The following is a 14507-nucleotide window of genomic DNA, read 5'->3' as shown; positions in this document are numbered from 1 at the left end:
CTCATGTACTAGAGAAGCTCAGCACGTGTCAGCTGTGGTACTTCTCCCAGCACTCTAGATCTTTTAGGTACCCTGTGATCCAATTTTCTTCTTCCTTAAAGAAAAGGATCACAACCTCTGAGTTAACATAGTGGTTTGCAAATTTGATGATTAGGAAAGGACAGACATGATGCATTTGGAATACTTAACCTGATGAGTAAATGGACTGTTGCTCATTGCAGTTTTCTGGAAGTTGATATCCTTGCGAGACCACTGTAGTAAAGCAGGGAGATGGCAGGGGTGACAGGAACAAGGTTGTTCTCCACCTGTAATTGTAGTCAGCAGCATGTTTGTACAGAATCTGCTGTATGCAATTATTAGGTTGTAAAATGGGGTAATTCTTAAAGGATGAATGGAATCTATTAGTGTAAAAACGCACTCTTATTTTAGCTCATTATTTGCTTTCTTTGGTTCCTTTTCAAGGTATTCGAAGAAGAAGAATGACATGCATACGTAAAAGTGATCATGTAGTAGTGTCTGATCAAAGATGTGAACTTATACCCACTGTACCAGATGTTTTTGAGGAGTGTAATACAGAGTGTGAATTAAGGTAAAAAGAAGTTTCTAACTGGTGGAGCTATTGTGGTCTTAATATGTTTTTGTTGATAAGAGATCGAAACAAACTAATACAGATTGCTTTATGCCCTCGCCCTCCATCCCTCTCTACCTTTCTCATCTCTTTCATTTCTTCTTCCTTTCCTCAAATCTACTGATATAATGGGTTTATGTGTTATGATTCCACCTCTGAATCTAAGTAGAATTAGTGTGCTTTTCTAATTTTTTTTGGTAAAGTGGAAAGTCTTTTGTTAGGATTATGAATCTGTTAAATATCCTGACTCAAAAACTTGTATTGCTGGGACACTCTACGTTTTTCACCAGAACTGTACCCACAACTGGATCTAATTTGAAAGAGACTTGTGTTTTTGCACTCTGAGAAAGCCCATGCTGAAGTGTTCAAAGGATGAACAGTTAGAATTATAGCTTATATTTTTCAAAGTCACCTAGGAGATTAAAAGTTCCTTTAAATTTAAAAAGATGTTTTTAAGCCAATGAGTCAAATTCTTTTGTATTGCTTTGAAAATTCCAGTCACGAGATAGATTTTACAGTTTTGTCTGTTCCCTAAAATGCATATCTGTGTTTACATGACAATTCCTAGTACATGCCCCAAGTGCTTTATTCACTGTGGTCTTATTTTTTTAAAACACAGTTAGCTTTCTATAACAGTTTATTCTTGTAGGTGGCACAGTGTTGGCAAAAGTGACTGCACATCAAAGTGTGGCCCAGGGTATCGGTCTATAGAGATCCACTGCATGAAGTACTCTATTTCAAAAGGACTCAGTGCTCCGGTGGATGATAAGTACTGTGCTGATCAGCAGAAACCACCAACCAGAGAGCCCTGCCACGGTGACTGTATGTTAACAAGTTGGCACTACACAGAATGGTCAGAGGTACAAATTCAAAACCATATAATTGTACCATTATAGTTCTGGTTAGTGTTCATATCAAATTTTTATTTCTATAACTTTTTTTAATAGTTTAAGTAACTAAAATAGTGTTTGGCAAGTGCAGAGTTGTAGGAGTTGCTAAGCTAATATCAATCTTTGTATTTCAGCACCTTCGTCATATTTTTGTAAGAAACTGTAGCTAAATCATTTGCAGCTTGGTTTTGGAAGTCAGCAGAGAAGATCTGGTGGTTAAAGGTGTTTATTTTATTTACAGTCTTAATAATTAAGTTCTGAGAGTATTTTGAAGAAAAGGAAAAAGTACTTCAATCTTCACTAAAGAGTTTTGTCTTGGAACTAATAAACAAAGTGTCAAATTTATCTAGCGTGAACGTATTAGCAGTCTGCTGATTAAATGTAGGACGCGTTTGTCTAACACAATCAATAATGTCTTCACCTTTAAGACTGATTATATATTGTGACCTGGTTTTATTGTGTTGTGTTTGCTGTTTCATAACATTGTCTGTACATCACAGTGTTCCAGGAGCTGTGAGAGAGGTGTCAGAACCAGAGAAGCTTTTTGTATGAACAATTTGGGTCGTCATCTTCCTGACAGAGAGTGCCAGGGACTTTCAAGAGTTGTAACACAGAGCTGCAATGAATTCTTATGTCCAAGCTGGTCTGTTAGTGAGTGGAGTGAGGTAATGAACAATGTAAAACTTAAGACACTTTTCGTCCTTCTCATCGATATTAAAATAATCAGCTTTAAGTGTTTGGGTTTTTTGTTTTGGCTATTTTGGGGCACATGATAATAAAAATTCTGAAGTCCTAGGATTTGGCTGATACACATCCCAGACGTACAAATTAATGAGAACTTCTGAAACCCAGAGTTTATCTTTCTCTGAATTTTTGTTACAATAAGATGAGGAAGTGAAGCTACTTAGAGTAAATCTCTCTACAGTAATATGCATACCTTCTTTTTTTATGAAGCAATGAGAACCATCCAACCAACTGGAGAACAAAATTCTGTCATCTACCTGGTTTATTATAGATTATATGGGTACAAAAGAATCATGGATAGTTTGAACTTTTTTCCTTGTGAAAGCTGTGATGTGTGCACTCATATTTTAAACTTAATAATGATTCCTTTGTATTAGGATTTGGGTTGATGTTTACAGGAAATGGAGAGTTCATAAAACAACTAGTTTTGTTTGATGACTTACATGCATGGAATATTTTTGTTATTTATGTGATGTTTAAAATCCAAAAGATTACTAAAAGAAAGTGAAGCCAATGCAGATTCATGTCTTTACAAACTGATAGGTGTAATAATTTTACAGTGTCCTGTGACATGTGGCAAAGGAATGAAGCGTCGTCAAGTATGGTGCCAACTTAATGATGAACAACTGAGAGATGATTTCTGTAATCCAAATGGTAGACCAGAACCAATAATACCGTGTGAACTTCATGAATGTGCATCTTGGCAAGTAGGGCCTTGGGGATCAGTGAGTACAGAAGGATTCCTGGCTTCTTGTTTTCTAGTTCAGACTGAGTGATCACAGAACAATACCTTTTAAACACTTCAATTGTATTTTAAGCCATTACTTTAGTTGCATTCATGCATTTCTTTGCTCCTGTTGGCAATCTAAGCTATAATTTAGGAATACCCACATATAAGTTAAATGCCTAAAATTGTCATTGACCCTGAGCCTTAATATCAAAGATACTTTTACACATGAATGTATTACATCTCCAGAATAATGAAAATGTAGATAGCAAACCGCTTGGATGAATGAGACAGGTAAAAGACCAAATATTTATAGGGGTACAGGCATATTTCGGTGGTAGCTTTAATTAAGATCATGGAAGTGTATATGCTAATAATAGCAGGCAGAAAGACTTAGTATTTTGTTGTTTTGTTTTGACCTTCAGTGATAAAAGATCTGCTATTTATGTGAAAGTGCTGTTGAAAAATATGTTCCTGTGTGTAATGATGCCCATGTAAATGTATACCATAGTGGCTTCAAAATTCCGGAAAAAAAGTGAACTGGTTTGTGAAGGAAACTTTTGTCACCAAATAGATGAGAATTAATTAAAAAATACTAAGGTACTCAATTTCTTGGAACTTTCATAAGATCAGGTTACTTATACCGACAGAAGTGTTGGATTATTCAGTGTTTCTTGGATGTTAGTGAGAATTCATAACTGAATATCAGCTGATTTTTCTTTTTTCATATAACCTGTTATTAAAATACAGAATAAATATATCTATGGAAATTAAGTATATTTTTAACTTCATAATTTCTTTTGTATAGAACTTTTCTCATATAATATTTTGTCAGAGATAATCATGCTGATGTCTAATATAATGTTGAATTCCTTTTAAGTAATCTTTTGATTCAGCAATAGCCAAAATATTGTTGTGTTATGGACACAGTTTAAGCAACATACAGTCTGCAATGGAGAAAGTTAACACCATCCCAGTAGTCATCCCTGTTCATTCTAGAAAGAGTTTTAAAATAAAAAATGAAATTAAAGATTAATTTTTATTATAAATAGTTCATATATTATATTTCAAGTGTGTGAAATTACTGACTTTAACAGTGTGCTGTGACATGTGGACGTGGATACCAGATGCGTGCAGTCAAATGTGTTACTGGGACTTATGGAGTTATTTTGGATGATGACGGGGAATGTAATGCTGCTACTCGTCCTAGAGATAACCAAGTAAGTTGAAAAATACTTTTCTGTTGATTGTACTTTTTAGTTAAAAGCATCTAAATACAAGTATTGTATTGTATATAAGTAAGTGTATTGAACTTGCAGTAAATGAGTTCTAAAATGAGGAAAAAAAATACTGAATCTGTCTGCTTTTTTGTCCTGAATTTCAAATTTGGCCTGGTGAATTAAGTAAGAGTAATTTGGAGATTGAAGATTTGAAAATTTGGCATATGATTGAAAGGGTCCAGAGGCTTTTGATTATTTGGCAGGGGAGAAGCTCCAACATGTAGAATATTTTAAGGAGACTGCCTGCCATGGTGCTTAATAAGAGCACCTGACTGGCTTGGTATTCTCTAAAATTCTGCTTGTGTATAGTTCTTAAAAGGATGACATGGTTACTTGAAAAAAGCTTCAGTTGTTTGAATATTAGTAATTGAAAAATGTGTAGTCATGAATTATGATTCGATATGATGTTAATATGGTTCTTTACATCTCATTTATATCCAGCTAAGCTGGTAACCATGTACCTCTTTGAGGGCATACTCTGCTGCTTGTCTCAAGGAGAAGAGGAAAAAAAAGATTTCAAAATATAAAAGCCAAGCAATTGATATAAATTTATTTCCACTTGCATATGAAAACACTGGCTTTGAGTAATTTTTGTATTTTGAATTGCAGTACCTGTCTGGCTGCTGGCTGAAACTGGGCAATTTTGTGTTCTCAGTAGCTGAAGGTATAAAGAATGGGACAGCACAGCCACTGTCTTCAGTCAGTTCTGTACAGCATGTGGCTGTGAAACAAGAGACAGGGATGTCTATGCTTGTTTTCTCCAGCAAGCTGCCCAACACAGTTCTTTCTCAAAATGCAAATATTATTAGTTATTAACACTTTTCACATCAAATACATTTTCTTTGTGTCTTGATTTGAAACAAAATAATTCAATAAAAAGCCTTTGAATAAGGCTTAAGTTAGAAGATGGTGTTTACTTGTTAATTAATGCTGGCTTATTGTAATGGTAGGATCTATCTCTACGGCAGCCATTTGCTTTGCATTTGGGTTTTCCAAAATGTTTATCTTGAACGATTTTTTTTTCTCACCCTCACAGGAGTGTGAATTGCCCTCTTGCCCAGAAAATACAAAATTATGGACTACATCATCTCCTCTAGTTCGTGTGGGGAAGGTGACCCAATGGAGATATGGATCATGGACCCCAGTATGTAATGTAGTAGCAGTCACATTTTACAGAGCAGTCCTCCATTCCTTTTCCCATTTTTTCATGAAGTTCTCATTAATGTATTTTTCAGACTGAAGTCTGTTAGTGATAAATTTTAAAGGAATTCTGACTTTTTGAAGAATCTGCTTCTTAAGGATGAGCAAGACATTCCCAGCAAATTCTGTGTGCTTCAAATCTAGCCAGGGAAAAGAAGGAGGGGAAAAAAACAGGGTTCTAGGAGCTAGGGTTCTGAGCAGAATAGCTTTCATATGATCGAGAGTGTGCAAGGAAGTGTTTTTTTAAATAATTTATCTGAGTATGGAGAACATAATTCTAAAATAAGATTTACATCTTTTCTGTGAATAGCAATATTAAACAGTTTGGGTCTTTATAGGTCTAGTTTTACATAATTTTTAAAATAAGGATTATAAAAAATGGTTTCTACACAAACTGTGTAATAGAAGAGTTTTTGATTTTGATTGTGTTGAAAATCAGTTTAACTTGACATAGATGTAAAAACCTGAACCATCCACCAATATTTCAGTTTCCTTCCTGAATGCATGACCCTGTCGGTGTGAGATGGAAATCTGGTTCTTGGTGTTTAATTCTAAAGTCAAGCTGATGCTAAGTTATGTTAGTATTTTAGGTGCTTGCATGATCTTGTTTTGGTCTCCTAAAGCGCGATGAGCTTGGATTGTTCTCTGACAGTGCTCTGCATCCTGTGGGAAGGGTGATCGTGCTCGCTATGTGAGTTGTAGAGATGCTCATGGAGGAATAGCAGATGAATCTCTCTGTGCTCATTTACCACGACCAGCTGAAATTTCAAGCTGCTTTAGCCCATGTGGAGAGTGGCAAGTTGGAAATTGGTCCCCTGTAAGTATTAATAGTAATTTTTAATTTTTTTTTATTGTATCTATTTATATTATTGGCCAAAGATTCTGGTTAGAAATTGGGATTTCATATTCTGTGCAAGTGTGATTGAAATTGCATCCCTTGAAAAAAACAAACTACGTATTTCTTATTGTCAAAAGTCAATATACATGTTTTTGGTTATTAATTATCAATGTTCTGTCACAAATTTTGGGTTTATTTTTGATCAGTGCACAGTTACGTGTGATAGTGGAATAGTAACAAGACAAGTTATCTGTGTCAACTATCATCAGCAAATCAATGAGAATTACTGTGATCCTGAAAGCCGTCCTTCCAAAGAACAAGAATGTAACATGCCACCATGCCCACCAGTTTATCATCATATTCCAAAAACACATGACCATCCAAGCCATTTTCCAGAAATAGGTTACCTTCCAGTGCATCATCCACAAGACAGCATAAATCAGTGGAACCGTCCCTCTGTGGGAGGATATCAATGGAGAACTGGACCCTGGGGAGCAGTAAGAATTTATTTTTAATATATTGATTTGTTCTCTCACATGTGTATTAACATTTCGAGAAATGCTGTTGTAGTACAGATTTGGTCAAAAGAGAAGCGTGTGTATTTAAAAAAATATTTTTATTATTATGAAATTATGTTAAATTCAAAATGTAATTTTTTTATTATTTCAATGTAATACATCTATATTGTAGAAATTTTTATTTGCAAATTTCAGTTTTGCTAGTTAACATTAAAAATAATTATTTTACGTTGTTGTAACCAACATATTTTATATTTTTCTTATTAAGCAGTGGTGATACTATGTTTACGTGTTTTGGTAGTGCTCTAGTACTTGTGCAGGTGGATTTCATCGTCGAGTGGTAGTATGTCAAGATGAGGAAGGAAGAAGTGCTAGTTATTGCGATGAGGCAACAAAACCTCCAGAGTCAAGACACTGTGATTCTGGACCCTGCCCACGGTGGAACTATGGGAACTGGGGAGAAGTAAGGTCATTTCACTTTCAAAGCAAAACATTATTTACCACATAAACTTTTAGAAATAGTAATGTAGTTATTTTATTGTGAATGGAACTGAACGGCATTTTGTTTCTTACTTAAAAATAAAGATATTCAACCTGTTGATGTAAACTTTGTTCTTTGATCAAATTGAACTGTAGTGTAAATATGAAAAGTGTAAATATAATATACATCCAAAAGAAGTAAGTATTGTGTGATACTCAGGATGTGCAACATATAATTGAGTGCTGCAGTAGCGTCTTGAATTTTGAGAGACAGGATTATTTTCTGTTACAAATAGGTGAGTTGTATGCAGAAAACCTGCAATGTAATTGCTGGTCTAACGAATAAAAGAGTGGAAGACACTATAAAGAAATGTTGTTACATCCAATTTCATAGATACTGACCAGACTAACTGCAAATCGTAGTATATACTGGGTTGTAGCTACAAATCAGAAGTATGAAGATATGATCATGCATCTAAAGGGTGCCTTTAAAATACAGTGAAAAGCTATAAACTATTGGAACATGCTCACTTTTGATCAAATTGGTTTTAATAGCTCATTAGAAATTAGAATTGGTGTTTTTGTCTGGTATTGAAGAATTACAGGAAAACTGAAACCCAGAAAACACATGTAAGGATTTCATACTTAGTCTGTATAAATTAGACTATGAGAAAGTGTGGCCAGTGTCTGAGTTTTCTGGCAAGAAAAAATAGTTTTAGGACCAATTTCCATCTTTTCGTCCTATCAAAGACAAATATATGCATGTGCACATCTATTCTCACAAATGATATTTGATAGAATAGATTGTAACTGAAACGTTTTGTAGAAAGTCACTTGATAAACTATTAAAGTGTAGTTTGGTAAACATTTTGGTGAGAGAATTGTTTTTTTGTTATAGATTAGACTGTAAGTCTTTATTATTGAATTGAATGTCCAGGGAATGTGGAGATAGACTTAGTAAATAGTGGCATGTACTGATATTGCTATACCTTTTTGATTTAATAGTATGTGATGACTCTCTTAACAAAGACCTTGCATATAAAATTCTGTATTTCAGTGTACTCAAACTTGTGGAGATGGAGTAAAGACAAGACTGGTGATTTGTCAGCTTCCTACTGGCCAAATGTTGGGTGACCAAAACTGTGAAATTCTAGACAAGCCACCTAATATGGCACAATGTAATGTGCATTCTTGCCCTGGTGATGTTTCATGGCATCGGGGACCATGGAAATCGGTACGATAGCATTCACTAATATTTTTCGCTTTGTTGTTCTTTCTGTCCTTCTATTTCCCCAGGCCTTTTAAAACTTATTATTTGATAACAGTGAAATAATAATGCACGTGGAATATAGTGTGTGTAGGTTTATTGTTCCTGCAGTCATTGAATTAAATGGAAAAAAGCCATTTACTTCAGTGGGAACAGTTTCATGCTCTGTAAAACATCATGGGGAATATTTTGAAAATTACCAGAAATCATCATAGCCAAAAGCAATACCTAATAGTTTGTTCTATTTTGAAGGGTTATTATTTGATCTGTGTTTAAATTTTAAAGTATATGCTGTAATTTATACTGTAGTATTATCTACATATTTATATTTGTTAAAAAAAAAAATCTTTTTGTGCATAACTTTTTCTAATAGTATATTTAAGTATAAAATAACTGGCACATGTATATCACAGTCTGTCATCAAACATCTTGCTTCGTATTACTTGTACATTTGTGTATAAAAGTTTATATTTGTGGTTTTAAAACAGTGACTAAAGCTGTCTATGTATAATTATGTATGTAACTATAATATGTTATTGTCTACATGTCGCTGTCTATTAATGTGTAAAAATGCCTGCAGTAATCACTATTAATCGTTCAAATTGCCACTAGCAGATTATTAACATATTAAGCAATCATAGCAAGCTCTACATTATAGAGTACATTATATTTCCCCAAGCTCTGAATTTGACAATATTTATTATTGTGCTTAATTCTAAGGATAATAATATCAATCAAAGGAGGTTGGATCCAGTCCTGATTCCGTCAAAATCAGTTAAAAACCTGTCATTAACATCCCTGGGAGATGGGCTAGGGCAACAGTTCTCTTTGGGGTCTTTTTATTAATAATAAAATTATGTATTTTGGTTCTTTGAATTAACATGAAAGTATTTTTAAAAATATTGTCCAATTTCAACTTTAAATACTTTTTTAGTGTTTTTAAAATATATTATAATTTGTTGCAAATAGACTAAAATGAAAGCTTGGATTAATAATTTATCACAGTTATCTCTTTCTTCCACTGTGCAAAACAGAGTTTTGTGTTTGTGTTTAACAGACACCAGAGAATCTTATTTAGCTATTAGGCAAATAATTAGTAGTGACTTGCTAATCTTAATTAATGTACTTCAGGTACTAAGACAAGCAGGGCATTCAGCACACATTTGCCATTGAACTCAATGTTTTCCTTTTAGATCGAAAATTATTCACAGCCTATTCATCCCCATAGCTTGTCCTGCATTAGTAGTTACCTGTAAGCTATTGTAATGTATTGTAAATGTTATATATCTGGCTTAATTTTGGAAAGATTTTCATGTTGTTTTTATCTCAGTTGATATAAAGCCATTTTAATCCTTCAAAACTTAAGTTTAGAATGGAAGCTAGTTATCAGAGAGAGTTTGTGGCCTCTCTTGTGTATATTAGTGGAAGCTCTGGTTGTTCAGTAGTAGTTTTACTTCCATCACACCGTCACATGGTGTTGTGCAGAAACAAATGTAGCAGACTCAGGAAATAAAAGCAGGCTCACATATTAAATATGCTATCACTTTTTTGTAATTTAGCTAGTTTGAACACTGTCATCACACTAAGTTCAGATAATTTTTGTTGCTGTTTGAACAGTGCAAAATTTATTCATTGATAACAACTATTATGAAAGAGTAGTAAAAACTTTAGTCACAGAAACACTGATGTAACCTAGTACAGCCAGCTTTGTTTAGCCTTCACATATGGTGGGTTCACTAGTGATGTGGTAGTTTGACAGTAGATCATGGCTTTGCCTATCTTATGCCTTTCTGGCATATAATAGGTTCTAGTATAGGGGACTGTTAATGACTGGACACTGTCTGGAGGCTGGAGACATCAAGCATCTCATATCTGCACTTACTTCCTTCTCTGTAAAGACATCAAGAACCAGATAAACCACTATTTATATTTTTGATAAAAGTATTGAGTAATATTTATGTGTCTGGACAGCAGTGCATTACACTTTTATCTACTAGTGAGATTCCAGTGTGTAAGTAGAAACTGAAATGAGAAGTTTCCAATATGATGTGTAGTTTGCCATGATAGATTCTGCCATCTTTTACTTCTGTCATGCATGGTACAAATGTAATACATGGAGAGGGTGAATAGAAGGAAGGGTATTTGTGAGCAATTGCTTTACCTGGAACAAATCCTTAACCTCCTTAATATTGGCCCTGCCTGGCCCATCCAGTTCAGAAATGGCTATCAAAATTGCTTAAAAAACCTTCTCCTCATTCTTATGTAGCTTTGTATAAACCATGTCTGAACTAAAAGCTTCACTCATGGACTGTTCTGGCTTTTACATAGCCAGATAGTTTCCTCTTGGATTTTAGATTCCAGTGGAAATAGATTCAGGAAAAGTCAAATTAGCTAAGACTTATTCAGAATCCTGAGTTAAGAACCTGATGCACCATGTAGAAGGACCTAGTTTATCAGCCGTCAGTGTCTTTTAAGCTCTCTTCCATAATGGGGCATTCTGATTTCTTCTGCTAGCTATCACTATATATTTGAGGACAGAATACTTCTACCAATATGCCTTGTAAGTACATTTCTTTCAGGTTTTGATTCATTTTACAGAACATAATTAAAACATATCTTGTAAATGCATGATAGGGCAGTTGCAAGGAAGGCTCTGTTTATGATTTGAAGCCAGAATTCTGGCTCATGCTTTCTGCAGTTTAGCAGTTATGGGCTGTTACACTTTATAGTGTCTGATTTCAAGATTTCATTGCCTAATTGATATGTATCTAAGTACACTACCTTTTCTTTGATATATCAAAACTACGATACAGATGTATATATTTTGATATATACATACAAATGATGTATTAATAAGTTAAATAATACTTGAGGTAAATATAGCTGCTTATTTTAATGGAATTGCACCACCAGTAAATTTGGCCCATATATCTTGGATGTTTTTCTTTTAGGCTCTTCTAGTTTCATTGGTAACGGGATTGAGGCAATGATCCAAAACTTCGTGAAAGAATGAATAAATTACAAGTTAAGAAGTATGGAAACCATATGCCACGTTGTATAATGTCAAGAAAAATTCCGTAGCATTCTGACAGATGGCTAAAAGTACTTTGTTCTAGTATAGATTTTTACTGTATCCCTTATTTCAACAGTGCATTATTATTGGGGGTTTGTGTTTAGTCCATGCAGTAAGACCTCTGGTTTATTGTGTTGGTTTTCATCAGAGTGGTTCAAGTTTTCTGACCCTAATGACAAGAAGTTGTTTTTTACTTAAAGCATGAAAAGAGAGAGTATTGCAAATTCACAAAGATACCATAAGGTTTTAAAATTGAATCGTAATGACTAGATAGAACAATTTTATGCTAGAAGGATTGTAGAATAATCTGTCTAAATTGAGTTCAAGAATGCTGCTTTGTTACTTTCCATTCTAATCTTTTTTTCCTTTGAACAGCATTTCCTATATCCACATGCTTTAGTATTCTTAGCCAATCATCTGTTACCTGACAAAAAGTATGTGGGAATGTAATCAAATCAGCTGTTAGTTGGATCAGTGGTTGTGTTTAGATACAACAAATCTTCAAATACAGAGTGCAGATACAATCTGCAGTACACATACAATCCTGCAAAGTTTTCATGGGTAGCACCAATGTGAAGTAGCCATTCTAGAATTCTATTGTAGAGAATAAGATATTATTTTTAGCAGTGCTTGGCTGGGAAATAATTAGACACACAGTAGCAAGTTAGGAAATATCCAATGCCAAAGCTCTGCCCTGGTACCTGGGCAAAACTTGTAATGTGAACAAACATTTTTTTACTTCTGCTGTTCAATGAGAGGTAACACTTTTACTCACCTAGTATGCTTTTATTAATGGAGATTTTACTACATTTTTACATTTCATTAAATGGAGATTAAACTTAAACAGGGAAAGTTCAGGTTATGTGTAAGGAAGAAGTTCTTTACTGTGAGGGTGGTGAGGCACTGGAAACAGTTTGCCCGAAGAAGTGGTAAACACTCCATCCCTGGCAGTGTTCAAGGCCAGGCTGGACGGAGCCTTGGGCAACATGGTCTAGTGTAAGACGTCCCTGCCCATGGCAGGGGGGTTGGAACTAGATCTTACGATCCTTTCCAACCCTAACTATTCTATTTTATGATTCTATGATTTTCTGTGGTGCCTTCATTTCAGGGATTGTATTTGGCTGCTAACTGAAGCGTCCCCTTTTTATTTCAGTTTCTTTTAAGAATTTTGTATTTATCTCTTGTTTAAATGGTCCTATCTTCCTTTCTAGTCTCTTTTTCTATGCCTTCTAGGTTGTTGCTGCACAATAGAAAAGAAGTGTAAGTTTCTTAAAATTCCTGATATATATATATATATGCTTTTATTACCTTTCAGTTTATATATTTTCTTACAGGTTTTATAGAGTGTGAGGAGGAATTACACTGGAGGAATAAAATAGGCTATTCATATATGGCATGACAATACCTTCCAGCTTCACATAGTGACATAGTGAGGAAAGTTTCTTTGCATTTTTGGATGACAAGAATTTTGATAGGAGTTTGATTTTATTTTTGCCCCCTCCTAATTTTTCAGTGCTTACCAAAACCCTTGGAAAACCAGGTAGCCAAACAGCAGGTTTCCTGCTTAGGCAGTTAGTGGTAGTTATTGGTGTTACCTTGGAAGCTTTATATTTCATTAGGACTTTAATTCTTGTAGGAGTGTGGATAGCAACCTAAATTTTATCAGAGACATTTTAACCAGGTATGTCACAACTTGAAATATATGTTTGCTTCTTATCCTTTCTTACTCCTTTAGCAAGAATACATACTTGGATTAATGAATCCAGGTTGTAACTGGGTGTTACCTACAGCTTGTTGCAGTAGGCTGTTATCTTCACAACGCATTTGAAACTAGTTAGCTTACTGTGTGCATCTTATCGGAGCAGATGCAGCACAGGAAGCTGCTGTAACTTGAACATAACAAGTATTGCCACAAAAGTGAGCAGTTGTGCCTTTGCTCTGTACCACACTTAGCTTCACCTCAGTCTTTCTGAGGTGTTCTACTTCCCCCATCTGAACAGTTTCACATATGGTCATTGTGCAGCTTTGTTGCTAAGCACTACCGGTTATGGTTCAGAGCATAGTAAAGTTAGAGTCCATCTTGAGGTTTTTATTTTCTGTTAGATTTTCTTGAAAACATCTACATTTGGAATTTTATTTGAATACTAATAGAATAAGATTTATACTCTCTAGTGTGATTTAATTGTGGTGCAGTCATTAGCACTTTGTTTGCTTAGCATGTTGGGCTTTATGCCCTTTTACTTCACATCTGTATTCTGAGTTGAGCTGTGATACGTCGAGTTCTTTTCAAAGTTAGGACTTATGAAGAGTTTGTCCTAAAATTTTACCATATATCAGTTGTGAAGTCAGATAATAACTGTGGATTCTTTTCTTAATTAAAGTTTTTAAAGACTTGGATGACAAGAATTTTGATAGGAGTTTGATTTTATTTTTGCCCCCTCCTAATTTTTCTGTAATTAAAGGGATCTTAGATTAAAAGATCTAAGATCTTTAATCTAAGATCTTTAATCTGTAATTAAAGGGATCTTAGATTAAAAGTGGATGGACACAACTTTCCCAGGAATAGTGCTTGTGCAGAGTGCTTTTGCATTGTTCTAACACTATTAAAAGAACAAAACGCTGAATCAAACTAGTCATGTCAATTGTAGTTTGTTGTTAGTCAAGAAATTGAGTATCACAGACAAGTGTTTCACTAACTGTGCAAATTATAGTAAAAAAGAATTCCCACAAAACTAGAGGTTAAAAATGTTTGTTTTTCTGAGTTCTGTAGAAACAGAATTGTACAGATTGTGCTGAGGTGTCTTTATGGTTAGTGATACAGGCAAGACTTGACCCTTACAGAAGAGAATTATATTTTGTTTG

At 34.5% G+C, this 14507-nt stretch overlaps 1 protein-coding gene across 6 annotated transcripts in view; it reads left to right on the top strand.

Moving 5' to 3' along the window:
- ADAMTS20 (ADAM metallopeptidase with thrombospondin type 1 motif 20) overlaps positions 1–14507 on the top strand; it is an 89393-nt gene that overhangs the window by 48950 nt on the left and 25936 nt on the right. For all 6 annotated transcript variants that reach the window (XM_030480412.1, XM_030480410.1, XM_030480416.1 and 3 more), the window contains exons 19-28: positions 463–589; positions 1278–1488; positions 2019–2183; positions 2823–2987; positions 4087–4209; positions 5306–5413; positions 6122–6286; positions 6514–6804; positions 7127–7288; positions 8363–8539. In XM_030480412.1, coding sequence (XP_030336272.1) covers positions 463–589; positions 1278–1488; positions 2019–2183; positions 2823–2987; positions 4087–4209; positions 5306–5413; positions 6122–6286; positions 6514–6804; positions 7127–7288; positions 8363–8539 — 1694 coding nt within the window. The remainder of the gene's footprint in view (positions 1–462; positions 590–1277; positions 1489–2018; positions 2184–2822; positions 2988–4086; positions 4210–5305; positions 5414–6121; positions 6287–6513; positions 6805–7126; positions 7289–8362; positions 8540–14507) is intronic.

Source organism: Strigops habroptila, chromosome 3, assembly GCF_004027225.2.
Source record: "Strigops habroptila isolate Jane chromosome 3, bStrHab1.2.pri, whole genome shotgun sequence".
Taxonomy (NCBI): domain Eukaryota; kingdom Metazoa; phylum Chordata; class Aves; order Psittaciformes; family Psittacidae; genus Strigops; species Strigops habroptila.
The sequence above is the reverse complement of the archived record's forward strand: the minus strand, read 5'-3'. Positions and strand labels throughout refer to the sequence as shown.